The 19,390-nt window shown below is 37.8% G+C and overlaps 3 protein-coding genes across 4 annotated transcripts in view; 2 read left to right on the top strand and 1 right to left on the bottom strand.

The window, feature by feature from the left end:
• Nucleotides 1-7,695, top strand: part of LOC106879773 (putative uncharacterized protein DDB_G0294196) — a 46,475-nt gene extending 38,780 nt beyond the window's left edge. Inside the window, exons 5-6 of the mRNA XM_014929469.2 lie at nucleotides 1,087-2,092; nucleotides 4,649-7,695. Coding sequence (XP_014784955.1) covers nucleotides 1,087-2,092; nucleotides 4,649-4,872 — 1,230 coding nt within the window. The 3' untranslated portion in view covers nucleotides 4,873-7,695. The remainder of the gene's footprint in view (nucleotides 1-1,086; nucleotides 2,093-4,648) is intronic.
• LOC106879772 (tRNA (guanine-N(7)-)-methyltransferase) overlaps nucleotides 7,690-19,390 on the bottom strand; it is a 12,220-nt gene continuing 519 nt past the window's right edge. The window contains exons 1-7 of one of the 2 annotated variants that reach the window (XM_014929467.2): nucleotides 15,877-18,831; nucleotides 13,442-13,563; nucleotides 12,844-13,028; nucleotides 11,622-11,735; nucleotides 10,727-10,828; nucleotides 10,491-10,615; nucleotides 7,690-9,246 (exon numbers count right to left, since the gene is read on the bottom strand). In XM_014929467.2, coding sequence (XP_014784953.1) covers nucleotides 8,901-9,246; nucleotides 10,491-10,615; nucleotides 10,727-10,828; nucleotides 11,622-11,735; nucleotides 12,844-13,028; nucleotides 13,442-13,563; nucleotides 15,877-15,980 — 1,098 coding nt within the window. In that variant the 5' untranslated portion in view covers nucleotides 15,981-18,831 and the 3' untranslated portion in view covers nucleotides 7,690-8,900. Of the gene's footprint in view, nucleotides 9,247-10,490; nucleotides 10,616-10,726; nucleotides 10,829-11,621; nucleotides 11,736-12,843; nucleotides 13,029-13,441; nucleotides 13,564-15,876; nucleotides 18,832-19,390 lie in introns of those variants that run through there. The other variant, XM_052973154.1, reaches the window with a different exon arrangement.
• Nucleotides 18,996-19,390, top strand: part of LOC106879771 (molybdate-anion transporter) — a 6,013-nt gene continuing 5,618 nt past the window's right edge. The window contains exon 1 of the mRNA XM_014929466.2: nucleotides 18,996-19,349. The gene's annotated coding sequence lies outside the window, so the exon portion shown is untranslated. The remainder of the gene's footprint in view (nucleotides 19,350-19,390) is intronic.

Raw genomic sequence — 19,390 nt, 5'->3', positions numbered from 1 at the left:
GGGAGAGGGGTAGCATGAAGAGTGTGTAATGAGAATTGGTCTGCTGTACTAAGATAAATCATGTGACAAAGACCAGGCATGAGGTGTTAGTTGTTGTTCTTGTTTAGCTCCAGGACAAACCTGATCAAGGAGATTTATAATTTAAGGGACTCCAGCCATGATCACCCATCCTAATTTTTCCTCCCCCAGAAACTGTGTCTAGGTCCATCTTTTAAGATGCTGTGTGTGGACCAAAAGTGAGGTTGTCTGAACTGATTTTTGAGTGACGAGATTTCAGTAGGATTTCATCATCATCATCACATGTCCAATTTCCATCCCTGGCATGGTTTGGACAGTTTGACAAGAGCTGGCAAGCCAGAAGTGGGTGCTATGCTTCACTGTCTGCCTCAGCATGGTTTCTACCTCTGGATGACCTAAATATCAAATTTCATTCTTGTTTCTCATATCCTCTGTTTAACATATCTACTTCAAAGACTTGCTAAGATTTCTAGGTTTAGACTTTTAAGGAATTCTAATTTGAAGCGTAATTTCCTATTAAGTGGCTTGGGTGAGAGAAAAGAATTGTTTTTATAAATCTTTTCATAGAACATTCTGATGCACAACCAATACAAATGTCTTCTCAACCCAGCAGTCTGATTGATGGATGCCATACCAGATCTCTCGCTAGTTGTTGTTAACCACTAGACCTACGTTGATTGACCAAAACCTACACCTATTCCATCTTATAGATTTCCAAGAATACAGCCTATGTTGGTTTTCTGGTTTGGTTGCTATTTCCTGCAGGTCAAACTTGGAATCTTGGGGTTTGTAGCACACGCTCTGAACTACCAGCCCCAAGATTCCAAGTTCGATTCCAATAATAACAATAATATCGAAAAATATCTTAGGAATGAGAACCCAGGTTCAAAATTTCCCCAAGACACCTGATGAAGGCTGGAGGGTATATCAGCTGAAACGTTGTGTTAATAACAAACAAGATGAGGACAAATATCCGTCAATTGTAAATAATGTAAATCAAGTTAATTACTTTTGGTTTTAGTTTGATGTCTACTTTTAAATGATCAGAAAATGTTTTCTTTATTTCAGGAACTCCGTCAGCAGAACAATATCAGTCCTGTGGGTAGTGGCGGCAGTGCTGCAGACAGTTATTCTTCGGACAGTACAGCCTCACTGTCATCTGGTAGTCTGCAAGAATCTATTCCAGAAACACTTCAGGAAAATTTGCCAATTGATCGTGTACAAGAGAACATTACCTCTACTCTTACCACCACCACCACCACCACCACTACTACTTCTACTGTAGTTAATTGCAGACTCTCTGAGAGAATTACACACCAGCAAACAACTCCTAAACAACAGTTTTTGAAGCAACAGCCTCCAAAGCATCCAATGTTTCTAAAGCAGCAGCAACAACAGCAGCAGCCACAACATATAAAACAGCACTCAAAACTCCAGCTTTTAAAACAACAACAGCAGCAGCAGCAGCAACAGCACACAAAGCAACTGGTACAGCCTAAACAACAGTTAGTTCCAAGGCAACTCACAAAGCCACAGAACCAGGCCACGTTGGTCCAAGCAACGGTGTTGCCCTCTCTTTCTTCAATCCCTCAACAAAACTCAAATAGATTAGATGGATTTTATCATAGAAACGTTGAAGCAGATCTTTCATCTTTGTCATCATCATCATCGTCATCGCCATCGTCATCATCACACCAACAATACTCTTCTCATCAGAAACAGAAGCTTCATCAACAGGTACTGGTTGACGACAAGGTAAAACAATTAGAGGGTGTACAATTGCAGAAGCGAGAGGAATGCACTCCCTGTGAACATCACCTTAAAACACACATAAAACAGGAGGAAAAACCTAGCTTAGATGAACTGCAGAGTAATTCTGTTGTCTCACAGAATTCTGTGACCTCTGTGAAAGTTGAAAAGGAAGTATTCGAACCTGTTGTGGAAGAAAAGAAAGCTAACACTCATTTTTCCAAGTTAGATTTGCACGCTCATGAAAATAATACTGATAGTTTAGCTGAAAGTTGTGGAGAAAGTATTCACAGTAATTCAAGTTCTCCTGATGCCATAGAATCAGGTAAGTTGATTTAGTTTCTGTCTGTCTGCCTATCTCTCTTGTGATCTTCATCATTTTAACATAGCTTTTCCATGCCTGAGTCAGATGGAATTTGATGAGGCAGATTGTCTGTGTCCCAGTGCCCTCACTTGTTTCCAAGCAATGTAATGTTTCCCCATGAGCAGAGACAGTTTTTCATTGGAAATTGCAAACAAATGATACCACTTGTATGGTGGTGACACTCATTTACAATGGACACACAATGTCAAGACAACAATGCTCAATCACACAGATGTGGTTACTTCACTTTCCATCAACCAAATGAACTCGCAAGCCTTTAGTTGGCCCGAGGTTATAGTAGAAACACTTGCCCAAGGTGTTATGCATGCAGCTTACTTTATATTAATACTGTGTCTCTGTTCACACCTGCTAACTCCTTTATTCTTTTAATCTATACCAACTTAAGAGACCAACCCTGCTTCTGTAATACAAAACACTTTTGAAGTCTTAAACCAGTTTTCCTCAGCCATTTTTATCCCATGCCCCACCATAAATAAAGTTTGTATAGAGCATGTATATACCGAGTGGGTCAATAGTCACAAGGTATAAAGATGCAGTTGGGTTAATGGCCAAAGCATCAAGATTATGCCCCCCCCCCCCACATGGCGATATACTGTCAGACTTTGTCAGTGTTGACCCACCCAAGATATTCAAAAGTAGTTTTACTGAAAACTTTATTATTTACTTATGCCCCTACCCCTATTCTAAAGATCCACCATCTCCACCCGTGTTGTGCACCCCACCCCGTAAGAAACACTGGTTTGAGCCTTCTGTTATATTTTATGTAAGAAAGATCTTTCAATCAGTTATGTTCCAAACACGTTCTACTATAAGCACAAGGCCTGAAATTTTTGGGAGGGAAAGGGGCTAGTGGATTACATTGACCCCCAGTGCTCAACTGGTAATTATTTTATCAACCCTGAAAAGATGAAAGGTAAAGTTAACCATGGAAGCATTTGAACTCAGAGCATAGAGCCAGAGGAAAGGTTGTTCAGCATCTTGTCTGGTGTGCTAATGGTTCTGCCACCTTAAACACTCTTTCAGTAATGGAGTGGTTCGTTATTTTACTGAAGCCTTATAAATGCTCGATTATTTCAAAAACCAATTGAAATTTAATGGTTTTTGTTTTTTCAACCAAAGAACTTATTAGTACCACCCTTCTGCTACTTTGCTTAGCAATCATTCACAAATGAATAGGATCTAGCAGCTTGTACCATGTTTTTGCCAATTGTTTTAGGTGTCTGTAGTCACAGCAGATACAGACCCCACCCTTCGCCCTGCTTAACATTAAGAATGTGACAGCTGAAGGTGGGGGAGGGGGGGGGCTGACACCAACACAAGGGCGATACTTGTTTACAGCTAAGTACATAGAATAGAGCAATGTAAAATTCTATGCCTTGCTTAAGGACACAATGTAGTGCCTGCTCTAGGAATTTGACACATGAACTTGGGATTGAGTCCAACAACCTAACCACTTGTTTTATTTACTTTTAGGAAGTGAGAAACACATTTTAAATTGATGTGTGTGCATGTAATTTTATATGTTAGAAAAAAGGGTGTTTTTTGTCTTCCTTAAAGGTCTTGTGTAGTTGTCACAAGTCAAGTACAAGATTCCTTTAGCTTTGATGAAATAGTGTAGTTTACCAATGCATAATTTTAACAGATGATACATTTTCTAATTCAGACATATACTGGACAATTGACATTTTTGCATAAAAATGTGTGTGTGTGTGCTTTTGTGCCAGTAGTGAATATTTCTAAAGGCGCCACTAGCAACTTACTATATCAATTGAAGACACTAACACCTGTGTAATTTTGCTCTCAACAAAGGGAAATTGAATCAAGTTTACTTTGAAATTGCCCATTAGTAATTCTCTTGGCAACATAATTATTTATATTTTTATAGAATGACTTTTAATTGCAGTTTTATTTCTCTTAGTCCTAACCAAACTATATCAAGTCATTTCTGACACACACACACACCACCTCATCTAAGCTCTCTTTCTCTCCTTAACATTTGGTAGGTCACGGTTACTATTGTTCACATTCAATGACTGCAGTGTGGAAATACAGCTTGACAGAGATTACAATTTTCCCAGTCCTAACTTTATTATTAGATATATTGACTGGTGATCCCAGGGTGTGAAACTAAATAGGTTAGATAATAAGGTTTAACACACCCGCACATATATGGAGATGTAGAATAGAGAACATAGAAGCTTTTATTTCTAATATTTGTTGTTTTTATCTAACAATCATTTCATTTTCACCTGTGGCAAGCTGACAGAATCATTAGCATACCAGGAAAATGTTCAGCAGCATCTTCACATTCTGAGTTCAAATTCCACCAAGATTGACTTTGCCTTCAATCCTTTCAGGGTCAATATAATCTACCTAGCCCCACCCCAAATTTGAAACTAATAATTTTATTTACTACATAAAATAATGTCTTTTCTTTGTCAGGTTAATTTTAAAGTTTGACCATTGATTTTTTTTTTTTTCTTTCTTTTTTTCCAGATGATGAATCTTGGGATTTAATAACCTGCCATTGTCTTAAACCCTATGCCGGAAGACCAATGATTGAATGTTCAGAATGTTCAACATGGATCCACCTATCTTGTGCGAAAATTCGAAAATCCAATATTCCTGAAACTTTTGTTTGTCAGCAGTGTAGAGAAGCAAAATTCACAACACGGAAATCTAATAGAATTAGAACTGAAAGCAAAAGAATCAGTATCTAAATATGGAAGAAAAAAAAAGAAAAAAAGAAAGAATTTTAGCAGCACAATTATTACCACACTTCTCCTCTCATCTTCTCCATCACCGTTAATCTTTCATCTATGGTTGTAGGGAATGGGACAATAAACGGCTCTGCTTCTACTACATTCCAGTTGCAAAGGGCCCAACTAATGAGAATACACATCCTTCCAGTTATGTAATTAAACACCTTTGTATAAAGTTGACTCTATAGTATCTTACCTGTATCTAGCTGCTCATCCTGGGTACTCTGACATGGGACAGTAACATTTCTGAAATGATGTGTGTGTGTGTGTGTGCTTGTATGTGTTAATGTGTGCATGTGCACTGGACCATTACATTTTATTTTTAGCATGTCCATCAATGGACTTCATAAAAATCTAAGTGCCCTTCATGAGAGTAGAACAGCTTTGGAAGAACTTAGCGCCTCCAGATCTTCAACCAACGGTCTCCTACATCGTACCTCGACATTGCACTACACATCTCTCCTATTTGTAGCAGGATAACTAATTAGGACCCACCCCTCCCCGTTTCATCCCCAATAGAGTAGTAACTCTCTAAGAAGCTTAAAATAAAATTTCAATTAATCAGGCAATTTTCTCTCCCATTTTAATCTAAAATAAATTTAAGCAGTTTTCATTTTCTTTTTTTCCCTGCTCTATTTGTTTGTTGCCCAGTTTTGACTTCTTCATTCATACATTTGTCATTTCACTTTTTTATGCTGTATGTTATTTCATAGCATCTTTTATTAAAAGGTTAGCTTCAACTTTTGCCATGTATATACAAATATTTAACCTTGTGTAATAGTTATTTCTCTCCACTTTCACTTTCTTTTTAATTTAGAACCTTACTTTCAGTGTATTTTACTAAGTTTTTACTCATCAAATCAATGTTTTCTGTGTTAAGATTTACACTTTATATTATATCTATTTCATAACAGCTAACCTAACTAATCATTTTCCCCTCCTCAAGATAACTGATTTTTTTTTTCTTCTTAAAAAAAAAAAACCATTTCAGTTGATTCTTTTCTTATAAAAAAAAAAAAAGAACTCAAAGCTTCCATGTTTTGAAAATTTTTTTTTTCCCCAAAGAACTTTTTTCACAATTCTTCAAAGCATTATTTCATAGTTAGAAGTAATTATCTACAGAATATGACTTGTGTTTGGTAATTTTCTAGACATTCCACCACTCACTCGGTTCTGTTGTTTAATTCTTATCATCATTATTGTTTATATAGCTGTCTGTATTACATTGCTTCACTTAGTTTTTTTCTTTTAACAACCAGTGAGTGTCCTTAACATATTTATTGTTGTCTCTTAATGGAAATCATCTAAATTAGAATAGCTATAAAAAACCTTACAAGTCACTCGTTTTGAACTAGAAATTTGTCACAAATACTTGATGCCTAATCTGCTTCAAGTGTCTCTTTGATGAAGTGCAAAAGAAATGTCTCAACAAGATCTGTCCTGTTCCTTAATCAACAAATGAGTCTTTGGAAGTGCCATTGTGTATATTCAAGTAAGTGCAGTATTTTGGGAAGTTTTTATACCATTTGGATTTGTTTTCAGATGGTTCTAGGCTGGTATGTACTGTGTATTTTTCTCTTATAGAAAAGAATATTTCTATGTTATACATAGTCTTTTACCTGTCTCTCTCAGTACATGCTAGTTTGAGTTGGATGCTAAACAAGGAATATTTACTGCAATGGTGCTTCTATTAATCCAGAAATATTTCTCCTCAAATTTAAACAATCCGTAACAATTTCAGGTAATATGTACCCTATTCCCATCCCTTTTCTCAAACTGTTGACTTCTTTCTGAGCAGTTTTTAGTTGAATGAAAGAACTTAGAACAAGATGAAGTCATTTTTAGATTTTATCATATTAAATGGTATGTTGATTTTTTTTTCTTCTTTTAATGCTCTGATATATAACTTATTTCTCTCTAACATTTGATATCTAAAGGTTTCATGGATATCTTCAGCTTAGCACCATCTTTAAACCCACTTTATTTATCATTTATTAACAATCCTCAGCAGAAGATAATATAACTTTAAATTATAATTATGTGATCAGTCGTCCATGGACATGTAGAGCTAGGGACAGTCCCAAATTAATGGCAGATCAACTTCTCAGATTTAAAAAAAATCAAGCAGTTGTTAGCTCAAAGAGAAATGGTTATCCACACAATAAAAATGACATGACCTTAATGAAAATGTTTTTCAGTTCAGCAAATATAGAGATCACTAGTATATGTTATGATTATTATTAACACACTGTAGATGTGTTGTACTTAACAGTAGGTTTTATACACCAAGGTCCACATTGCCACCACGTGAACTACTACTACTATCTCACACCCTACCAATCACAATTAGGGACTAGTTGTCATTGCTCAATAGATTTAATCTCGTGTTTAACCTAGCACTACTACCTTGCAACCTTAAAGAGATTAAACTTGCTCCCTAATTCTTTGTTTTTGTTTTATTTATATATTTTTGGTTCGTAATAGGGCCTGAACAAAAAAAAAAACCTAAAAAAATTTTTTTTTAATGAAGCTGGAAGATTATGCAGGTGTGTGAAGTAACGTCCCAGTAGCCACCTTCAAAATGATTCGTACATCATGTATGTAAATAGAAACCCTCTTTTAAAGAGGGTTGATGCACATCATTTCAACCAGTTCCCTTGTGCGCTGGTGATTCTGTAAATATTCTCTCATTCTATCTATCTCTCTCTCTCTCTCTAAGAGAACCAAAATAATTTGTGAATTTGTGAAAGAAAAAGAATAAATAAAAAACAATAATTTAGACTTTGTTGCTTATTTTTGTCTTTCACTGACTTTACTGTTGATGTGAAGGTGAGAGTGTGGCTGTTGAATATTTCTCACCAATGAAAGAGATACCAATACAAGTGTCCCTTCGAACCCTTTTGTTACCATATTTCTATTGAAATTTCTCTGCATTTGTTTTAATTAATTTTGAAAATCATGAAGAATTTAGTAAAACAACTTTGTCGTTATTAAGCTGGTATTTGGAACATAAATTAACATAAAAATTTTGATGGAAGGTTTTAATTTAGATCGCTTTTAAAACAAGACATTAAATGGTGATGAGGATGAAATTCTACTGAAATCTCGGCTACGATGGATTCTGATTTCTTCAAGTCAACTGTCACTCAAAAATCAGTACAGATAACTTCACTTTTGCTCCACACACAGATGGAAACAGTGGACCCAGGCACGGTTTCTGGAGGAGGAAAAACTAAGATGGGTGGTTATGGCTGGAGTCCCTTTAATTGTAGATCTACTCAATTAGGTACCATAGAACCAAGGGCAGTCCAAGGTGGGTTTGGTATCAAAATGGCTGGAAGTTTTTTCCAGTAATGATTGGAAACGCGTGTTGTGAGTTGCCTTCAGCTTCGATGGGGGACCAGAATCGTTGACATGCATTAAATGGTTTGTATTTCATTTCAGACACCATCACCTGGAACATGGTGGCCTTCAGTGAACTCTCCAAACGTAGTAATCCATGGGATTTAAATCTGTCAAGTTAGGTGGTCACAGGTTCAATGGTACATGATTGTATGATATCCATTCTTGGGTTGAGAGGACTTTGTGCAAAAGTGCTGAACTTTGTTGGAACACATACAGCCTTCTGCTGTGTCCTTCATCCATCCAGGGTTTAACACCTGTCTGCAGCACCTCAACACATCCAGCAGCATTCATTCTAAAACCGTGTGGAAAGATGTGAGGTGGCATGCCATGGCCTTTGTTATTCACCACTCCTAAAACCATTCCAGTTGCTGGGAACCTAATGTGCATCACTGACGTCCTTCAGAGTGATAACCATCTATCATTTCTCCTGTTGGGCCTTGGTCAAAGATTTTCTCATCAGAAGAAAACCATAACATGCTGTGTTCCTGAAGACTTTTTAAAACTTTTCCCAGTAATTGTTTGGCACAGATCAAATATCTTTGCAGACATGAATTGGTTTTACACAACACCTACGAATGGTACTAAATGTCCTCATGCACCACAGTTCTGACAGTCCACTCTGACACCTCAAGTTCTTTAGCAACGGCCCTCAATGATTTTTCGGGATTATCACTGACAATGTGTTGAACCCGTTGGATGAACTGCGGTGTCCTTATAGCGTCCGAACGTTTAGAATGTTTTTTTCTCTTTGATACAATTGAAACATTCCCACCGGAAGCTTCCAGTTCCGTCCGAACTTTGTGAACAAAGGATCTTGCAACATTTAGAAAGTTGGCAATTTCTAAATCGCTGCGTTCTGCACATATGGCAACAATGACTGCATGTCTTTTCATTTCTTGCGTTAGCATTGTATCTGCCATGGGGCATCTGAAAGAAATAAAAACCCTTTAGTTGGTTTGAAGTGAGGAATATATGGATTATTAAGTGCCCTCAAATACTCCTTGCACCTATTGTATACATATATTTCTTTTTTCTTTTACTTGTTTCAGTCATTTGACTGCGGCCATGCTGGGGCACCACTTTTATACATATCATCATATGTAAACAAGGTCGACCTCAGTAAGATTTGAACCTTGCATGCAGAGAACCAAAACAAAGACAAGGTCACTATCCAATGCTATAGATCCCACCCCAACCTTGACAGTGAAATTTTTGGTTGGTGTCTGGCATAACTGATCCCACAGTTGTGTTGAGAAATGAGGAAGGGTGGAATGGAAAGCTAGAAACCTTACCTTCATATTTCAAACTGCTACAGAAATAATGAATGTTGTCTGATGTTCCATGGGGATCAGGAGGAGGAAGTAAAACTCAAAATAGAATACGAGAAGTCTTGAATGCATAGTGAAACGTGGAGAAGTGAATGGAAGAAGCCAGGAAAGACCGAGATACACAATGGCCTTATCAGCCTGGCAAGAGAGAAAGAAGGCTGGCTATGGAGACTGGCTTAGAGTGTGGAGAGAAAGAGAGAGAAGAGCCTGGGCAATCCTATCAGCTGGAGCAAGAGGGAGAGAAAGAAGGGAAGAGAGAGCATTGGCTATGGAGACTGGCTTAGAGTGTGGAGAGAAAGAGAGAGAAGAGCCTGGGCAATCCTATCAGCTGGAGCAAGAGGGAGAGAGAAAGAAGAGACAGTTTGGCCTTAGTAACTGGTCATAGAGAGATAAAGAAAGAGAACAGAGTGGGCAGCCCTATAAACAGGAGCAAGAGAGAAGAGAGAGGATGGCCTCATCAGCTGGCTATAGAGACTGACCATGAGTATGGAAAATGAGAGAGTATATGTTAGGCAGCCTGATCAACTAGAGAGAGAGAGAGGATGGCCTTTCCAGCTGGCTATAATGGGACCAACTTATAGAGAGGCTGAGTAGTCTAATCAGCTGGCTATGAAAAGAGACTGACCGAATAATGTGGTAAGTTGTTGAAGGGACAAGTACAAGATAGAGGTCTCTGATAACTAACATCTGTAGGAATGGTACATGAAAAAGAGTAACCATTCCAAGTGATTTCCATAATCCTAAGTCAGAGAAAAATCTAAATGTAAAGTCTTCCACAACATACATGCATGTGTTGATTCACAGAAAATCAAAAAGAAGTCAAAAATATAGTTTTAATGTCACCTTTTACTAACGTAAGGGTCATTAATTCGTCTAAACACAGCCAGGAATTTTTCTCCTTTATTTCGTGTAACCTTCTGACCTTCCTCCGTACTTTCATAAAGTTTCTCAATAACAACATCACTTTGCTGAAACGAAAAAAGATCAAAAGAGAAAGACAATAGGTTGAGAACTCAGACATCCTGAACAGTTTAAACAATTCTGTTGAATATAACAAAATCAAGTAAAATGATACTCACAAGGTCATGATCCAGGACTCTTTCAAATAAGGGGAAATTTTCAAAATGTTGTACCATCCATTCATGGACCTCTTTCACATCTGTGATTGTATAGACCAGCCCCTATAAAAAGACACAAAAAGGGGCCAATTTAGATTATAATAATCATCATTAACAATTCTATGTTAGCATGGAATAGGAATTGTGCAATTTGTTCTATATTTTGTCTCTTGGTTGAATATACTGCAGCAAAATAACATTTTTTTGATTGATTCCAGCATAGCTCAGTTAAATATTTATCTCTGTGTTCCCAAATACTGTCAAAAAATATAATCTATTTACCCAGATACACCCCAAAAGAGAGATGACCTCCGTTTATTAAAAGTAGTACAGGTGGCAGGCATAGCTGTGCAACAAGAACTTTGCTTCCCAACTATATGGTCCCAGGTTCAGTCCCACTGAGTGGCACCTTTGGCAAGTGTCTTCTACTATAGCCTTGGAGCCAACCAAAACCTTGTGAGTGGATTTGGAAACTGAAAGAAGCCTGTCGTGTATTTATGTGTGTGCATATATATATATATGTAAATGTGTGTCTGTATTTATCTTCCACTACTGCTTGACAACCAGTGTTGGTGTGTTTACATCCCTGTAACTTAGCAGTTTAGCAAAAGTGACCAACAGAATAAGTACCAGAGCAGTCTTAAGAAAAAATAAAACTAAATAAATACTGAGGTCAAGTCATTCAACCAAAAAAAGATAAAAGATAATGGTAAACTAAAGGTGGTGCTCCAGCATGGCCATATTCAAATGACTGAAACAAGTAAAAGAATAATGGTTTTGCTAAACAGTTCTTAACTGCATGTGTTGCATCCTAACTACCATAATTCTGGAGATGGAATGAAAGACATCAACTCACTTGTGGTTGGAGGACATAGGCATATTCTGCTAGAAGTGTGGTACTGATGATGCGCCATTTATGTTTGGTCTTTTTGAAATGTGGGTCTGGGAACAGGAAAAACATCTTGGTCAGCTGAAATAGAAAGAAACAGTGATGCTAAGTAAAGTCTAAATTTTTCATTCCATGCTACGTGTTTCATTACAAATGTCTCAGAATGAACGTTTTAGAAATGAGATGTGGAGGAACCGCAACGTGATCCCTCCAACCAGCTGTTTCCTGCCACTGTTCTGGTCTCATTCTAGCTTCTCCACCCTTCTTGTCTCCTTTCCTTGTCATGGTCCTTCACCATGTGGTTTTAGAGTACCCTGCTGCTCTTTAGTACTTCAGTACCACCATAGCTGAGTGCCTTTGAAGCACAAGGGCCTCAAGGAGCCAAAGTGGCCGAGCTCCTGGGCTGCATGGAGGCAAAGTGGCTGAGTTCCTTTCGCATGTTGGGCCTCATGGGGACAAAGACCTTTGGCATTATGTTGTGCTCGAGAAGACCCATCAAGCCGAGCAAAATCATGGCAGATACCCGTGTCACGCAAATGGCACCCATGCTAGTGGCACATAAAAGCACCTATTACACTCTCGGAGTGGCTGGCGTTAGGACGGGCAACCATCTGTGGAAAACCCACGCCAAATCAGACTGAATCCTGGCTCACACTCTTAACCACTACGCCATATTATGAGGAATTATATTTTTAAAAATGTTACGAAATTTTTTGTATTGTAGAAACAACCAATTTCTTGCTCATAAATGTTAACAACAAAACCTTGTATGGACCCCCAAGGATCATACAGACCCCAGATGAGAACCATTGCTTTAATCCCTTATCTCCTTGCATAAAGGCTGCCTCCCTCTTTATTGTGATCCAACTCAGCTGAAGGGGATCTTAGCCTTCCAAGCTGCATGGTGACCTCATTTGAGCCAGTGGCATGAAAAAAGTACCCAGCACAGGTTATAGAGTGGTTGGCCTGAAGGAAAGACATCCAGCCAAAGAAACCATACCCAAGTAGACAATGGAGTACGATGCAGTCCCTGGACCCCGAAGATCCTGTCAAACTATCCAACCCTTGTCAGTATGAAACATGGATGTTAAATGATGATGATGATGATGATGATGATAGGGATTTACAGTGAGTAATGGATGTATTTTTCAACGAGGCAGCACAGTGGAAAACAGTCTTAACTACAAACCTGTCCTTTTTCAAAAAAATTGGGAAGATATTTCATGGCATTGGATCTAATACAAGCAATGTTCTGGTACATTCCAGGATTCATGGTACGCAATGCTTTGATTCGTTCCTTCACAAAATCCGACACTTTCACACGGATCTCAATTCCTAGCATCAGTTTATCAGGGAACAATGGTGACAAGGACACTGCAAAAAAAAAAAAAAGAAATAACATTATCAATACGTCACTATAATAGCTAAACAATTAATACACACAAATACATGGATGGATGCATACATGGATGTGTGTATGCATTGCATGCAGGTATGTATGTAAACATGTAAGTATATATGTATGTATGCATGTGTGTGCATGCATGTATGTATATCATCATCATTTTAATGTCCACTTTCCCACACTTGCATGGGTTGGGAGGACTTCATTAGGGGTAGTTTTCCAATGGTTGGATGTCCTTCCTAACACCAACCACTTTACAGAGTATATTAGGTGCTTTTTACATGGTACCAGTACCAACAAGGATATTAAATGATGATGATGATGATGATTCACATAACCAAACTGTAGTTGGTGTTTTTAAAAACGTTTAACTCTTTCTCACCTAAAAGACCTCCATAGCCACAACCAATATCTGCAAATTCAATTTTTGGGATACATAATGAATTTCCACTGAAAAATTCAGGATAATATTCAGACCATTTCATACAAGAAGGATTTGGAGGGCTGAAAATAGAAACAAAAGCAAAAAAAAAAACATTCAATTAAAATAATTTAACCCTTTTAGCATCCAGATTACTCTGTCAAATGTAATGCTTATTTATTCACATTATTTTGAATTAATCTTGCATTATCTTGTAGCTTTAAGATTTTGATGATCTGTTTGTTTATTTGATTATGTGTTCATATTTAGCCGTGTGCCATACTTGTCAAGTATGGCACTTAGACGGAGAACCACACACTACTTAAGGAACAGATCCGTTTCCCACAGTAAAAACAGATCCCTTTGAGTGAATATATAGAGAGATGTGCAGGTAATATCCAACCAAACTTCAGTCTTCCCCATCTACCAGTACAATGAAACAATTTCTGTACAAGAACGTTGAAATAAAGAAAATTTATTTACCAAAAAATACAGAACACACCTAAATATGAAACCATAATGAACTTTGGTCTCAGTATAATTCTAATTCATGTTCACATACCCATCACTGTATATATTTCATCTCACTACTTTAGCTTTTGAGTTTTTGTATATTTCTTTATCCCCTCCCCAAAATATGAGCAATTACCATTCCTTAGATCTTTCTACTTGCTGATTCATTTCATTCACAAACTCCCATACACAACATATCAGGAAAGAATTGCAAGAAGAATTCTTCAAGCTGAGCCAACAAGAAACCAAGGAGTAGACCAAGGAGAAGAGGATTGTATAATATCCATAATCTCAGTTGGCCACACTTGGGAATCCAACACAAAAAGGTAATGACGGTTGCTTCTGACAGGATCCTATGAAGGAGGTGCCTCAGAACTCTATCTCACATGACTCCACTAGGAATTGAGGGCAGAGTAAATGGGAAGCATATATACATGATCAGATCAATAATTATCCAGACTTTTACCACAGTAACGAAGCTAAAGCACGCAGACTAAAGCCGCTTGGCACAGACTGACCTTGAACTCTGCTGTGCATTGACCATGACAGAGAAAGTTGTCATGGTGATACCTGCTCAGAAGCCTAAACAAAGTTGCAGAAAGTATATGGAGAGGAATGTATGAGGCCCACACCAGTGTACGAGTGGTTCAGATGTTTCCAAAATGGTCGAAAAAATGTTGATATTGACAAACGTTCTGGGAGACCTGCAACAGCTGAGAAAAACACTGTAGATGTGGAAGCAGCCATGAGGAGAAATCTTTGAATCACCATCCATGAGTTATCAGAAGATGTGCAGATTAGTTACGGTTCAGTTCAGTCCATTATCACTGAACACTAGAGAGGAATGAAGTAAGTATGTTTTACTGGATGTACAATGTCTGTGTACATGTGCAACAGAGCACTAGTGTATTAAGAGAAGCATTGTGCATATGAGGATTTAGATGCAATGTGCAAGAGAAAGGACTGCGCTGGTTTGGTTATGTGATACATATGGATATAGACAGCTACATACAGAAGGGTCAAACACTTAAAATAGATGGAACTCATGGAAGAAGGAGACCCAGGAAGACATGGAACAAAGTAATGAAGGGCGACTCAGATCCTTATGAAGGAAATGACAAAGCACTGAGATATCTGGCACCTTGCTGTACAAAAGAAGACCTATCCACCACAGCAGATACTGGTGCTACATAAAAAGCACCCATTTCATTCTTGTAGTGGTTGATGTTAGGAAGGGCATTGAGCCGTAGAAACCATGCCAGGACAGACAATGGTACCTGATGCAGCCCCCAGCCTTACCAGTTCCTGTTGAACCTTCCAACCCATACCAGCAGCTGGGATGTCAGTCTGTGATTCCTTTGCTCCCTCTCACATCCTGGATACTGCAGTAAATGGAACGGTCACTGCTTCCATGGCCGAACAGAACACAATCTTTAAGTATCAGGACTTGTCAGTGAACTATCTCCGTTTGAGACGTTTGAAAAGAGGCTGGGTCACTAACGGCGAAGTTCTTTTCATCGTTGGCGGCTCGTCTTAACGAAGCAGCAAGTGATACCCGTGAGGGTGCTTGGCTGTTCCAACGCCATAGCCTCGCCATCACCTGTGGTAATGCTGCGAGCGTGTAAGCGTGCTTCAGTAGGTTGCGTTGAACCTTGTGGTGTACGACCAAATGAAGCACTTGGTGTTGCACTGGTATTTTTCTTCTTGTTTTTCTTTCTTCTCTCGTTTTTTTTCTTTTTGTAAGATATATTCCTTTTCACTGAATTATTGCAAATAGTAACAAACAGAATTTATTTTCATTAAAAAAATATACACATGTATATGTATACAGGCACATAAACACAAATACAAGTAGAGACAAAGTCAAAATGGTCAAGACTCACTAGTCAAACGTATGGTCAGCGATTGGATTGGAATGAGCCCGCTGTCGGAAGTATTTCTTCTGTGGTAATCGACATTCTTGAGGAGTTTTCTCTAACACTGCCATGTTGAAATATCGGCAACATGCAACTTCCGGTTACATATAAAAATAAACACTGACTTGACGAAACGTAATTTGAATTTTAATCTTCGTTGAAATTGCATTGCTTTTGTTTAAACAATAAATATCAATATCAATAATAATAATAATAATAATAATTTTCAGCAACGATTAACGAGAAAGTAAGATATATAATTTACTAACAACCTAATTTTATTCAAATTGTTTACTATTAAAATGATTCGGAATCAATTTTATAACTGTACAATGGACAAACGCATCTACTACCAGTGTAATATCTTCAGCATGGTCCCTCGACCTACTAAAAATATCTGCTAGATCTCACTCATTTATCTTTAAATATAGTGTGACGCACTGGACAAGATTCCATCCATTTTCTATTTCAGAGTACAATTAATCCCGAAATAGAATTAGAAGATGTAATCTATAAAAAAACCATCATGGATAAAACGAAATACACTAACGATCCATAAGCTATGTCCCTCGTTCTATTTCTTTTTATTATAACTTCTCTCAATAACATTTCCAAACTTCTTTCTGTTTAGCCTCACTGAGGGTAAGTGTGCCACTGTCATTCCAAACACACTTTTACCCCAGCTATCTCTGAATCACCCCAATATAATGTTTTTGCAATCCTGAGCCCCTCTTAACTCTACTCCTTTCATCATAGAACATCAATAAACCTCTTGCTTTCTGCTTCTTTCTGCACTAATCAAAACTAACATCTACCTTCTATTCTAGTTACTTGATATTGGGTCTTTGCTGTCCTCTTTTTTGGTCTATGGCCGTATTTTTTAATTTTTTATCTTTTATGTCTCTGTCTACAGTATTTTTCCTCTCCACGTTTATCATGTGCTTGGTCTCAACAGCAGATCTTGTCTGTGGCCTGCAAAACCTCCCAGTTGTCTTCTGTGCTACGAGTCTCTATTTCTTTCTCTTCTTTGTCCCATATGTCACCAAGAAGCTCTCTCATCCGGTGTTTATCAAACTGTTCTTTCAGTTCCCAACCAGTTCTTTCTCTGGCATCTCTAACCACTTGTCTATGTCGAGTAGTGCATTCTTATCTGGGGAAACACTTAGTATTCACAACTATCTGTTTATACTGTTTCCTGGTGACTATAAAGTCTATTTGGATTGCAGGTTTGTTTTATTGGTAGGAGATAAAATGGTTGGTTGGTCTTCTAAAGTTATGAATGCAAATATTTACTCATTTGCATAACATAAATCCAAAAGCCTTGATCCCTTCTCATTTCTCTTATATTGCATTCATAGCCACCCTCTCCACATACATTCAACATACACATAAATGTACATACTGACAAGCAGACAGACAGACACACACACATGCACATACACAATACACACACGCACACATATGTGGCTAAATGTGGGTATGGCTGTGAGCATGGAAAAGTGGATGTTAAAATAATCTTTTCTGTACAAGGCCTGAAATTCTGGGTGAAGGGAGTCAATTACATGGATCCCAGTACTTCACTGACCCTAAAAGGATGAAAGGCAAAGTTGACCTTGGCAGAATTTGAGCTCAGAACACGAAGATGGACAAAATGTCAGTAAGCCTTTTGTCCAATGTGCTAACAATTCTGCCAGCTTTGTTGCCTTCAGTGGACATTGAAATAATGGCTATGATGGGATTTCAGAGAGTTTCCTTCAAACAAAATCGCAATCAAGGTATTGGTTGACCCAAGGGTATAGTGTAGAGTAATGCCAAATGTGCTCTACTATGGGACTGAACCCAAAGTCACATGGTTGCAAATGTTTTCATTATCATTGTTTAACGTCCTCCTTCCATGCTGGCATGGGTTGGACGGTTTGACAGAAGCTGGCCAGGCAGAAGCCTGCATCATACTTCTTTGTGTTTTGGCATGGCTTTTATAGCTGGATGCCCTTCCAAATGCCAACCAGTTTACAATATGGACTGGATCATCATCATTATATATATATGTTGATTATGATTGACCGTTGACTGGACACTATTCAATTTTTTTTCTCCGTGTTTTTCTCCTTGTCTCCGTATTCTTTCTGTTGAAGAGCGTAGCTCGAAACGTCAAAGACTTTCCGTATTCCCGAGCGTCATACTAATACATCCTTTTGTTATTTACACCACCTGTCCTCGTCTGTTGTTGTTTTTTCGTATATTCTCCCTAATATATATTTACATCTGTCTATAATGCCAGGGGCTGGTGAAGGAGAATCTATCTGTCAATAGTGTAGACTAAAGAAGATTCATTTGCTGTGTCCTGCTTCGGATTTGAAACCTCTCTTGTGCAGGTGTTACGATAAAATGTACCCACTCCATTCTGTAAAGCGATTGGTATCAGGAAGGGCAGCTACCTGTAGAAACCATGCGAAAAATTAAACCTGCAGGCAAAATGGTGTCCTTTGGTTAGTCTATAAAGTGAGTGGTTGCAAATATGAAGTAACTCACACCGCGATGACTTTTATGTGAGCAGAGGAAGTGCATGTAAAATGATGATGATGAAGACGACGTGTGCGTTGAATTGTCCCTCGTTTTACACAACTGATCCAACAATGTACCGTGCAAATCGGTAACGTTTAAAATCAGGGTCATGCGTTATTATTAATGATAAATTCATTTATGAAATGAGTTAATAAATTCGATTACCAATTGCAAATATCTATATAGAGGTATCGATCGTAAGTAAAACTTGATGTAAAAAATCTACAAAACCCAGATAGATAGATAGATAGATAGAGGTACCGATCGTAAAGTAAAACCGATATGTAAAAGAATAGACAGAATGTACACAACTCCTGTGTACACAAAGAAATGTTTGTTTCTTTTAAATAAACAACAAAAACCGGGCGTGTTTCAGGGCAAAAAAAAATCATTAAACTCGTTTGTACGAGAGTTTTAAACGTTAAGAAAACGAGATGTAAAGAAGGGGAGGAATATGATAGAAAGAAAGAGAAAGCGAGAAAGTGATAGTCAGAGAGAAATTAAACGATAATTAGATAGATACATTGAAAGAAGGGAGGGTGTAGTCTGGTTATCTACATATGAAGACGTGGTGGTAGAGAGAGAGAGATAGAGAGGAAGAATGTGTAAATGGGAAGTGTGAGATTTTTTGGTGGAGGGTGTATATATATAATATGTATATAACGATGGTGTGTAATATCTGTGAATGTCATCAACATGTGTGGTAAGAGAGACAGAACTGATTGTGTTGTATATTGCTAACTTGCAAAATATTGGAAACTGGAGGGAAGCGAATCTCCAAGTTCACTGATGTGACAGGAAAACATCACAGAATTATTATTATTTACAGAGACACAGCCAGAGAAAGGCAGAAGAAACTATTTCTCACTTACAAGGTAACATATATCAATTATATATATATATATATATATATATA

This window comes from Octopus bimaculoides, chromosome 15 (assembly GCF_001194135.2).
Source record: "Octopus bimaculoides isolate UCB-OBI-ISO-001 chromosome 15, ASM119413v2, whole genome shotgun sequence".
Classification (NCBI taxonomy): domain Eukaryota; kingdom Metazoa; phylum Mollusca; class Cephalopoda; order Octopoda; family Octopodidae; genus Octopus; species Octopus bimaculoides.
The sequence above is the reverse complement of the archived record's forward strand: the minus strand, read 5'-3'. Positions and strand labels throughout refer to the sequence as shown.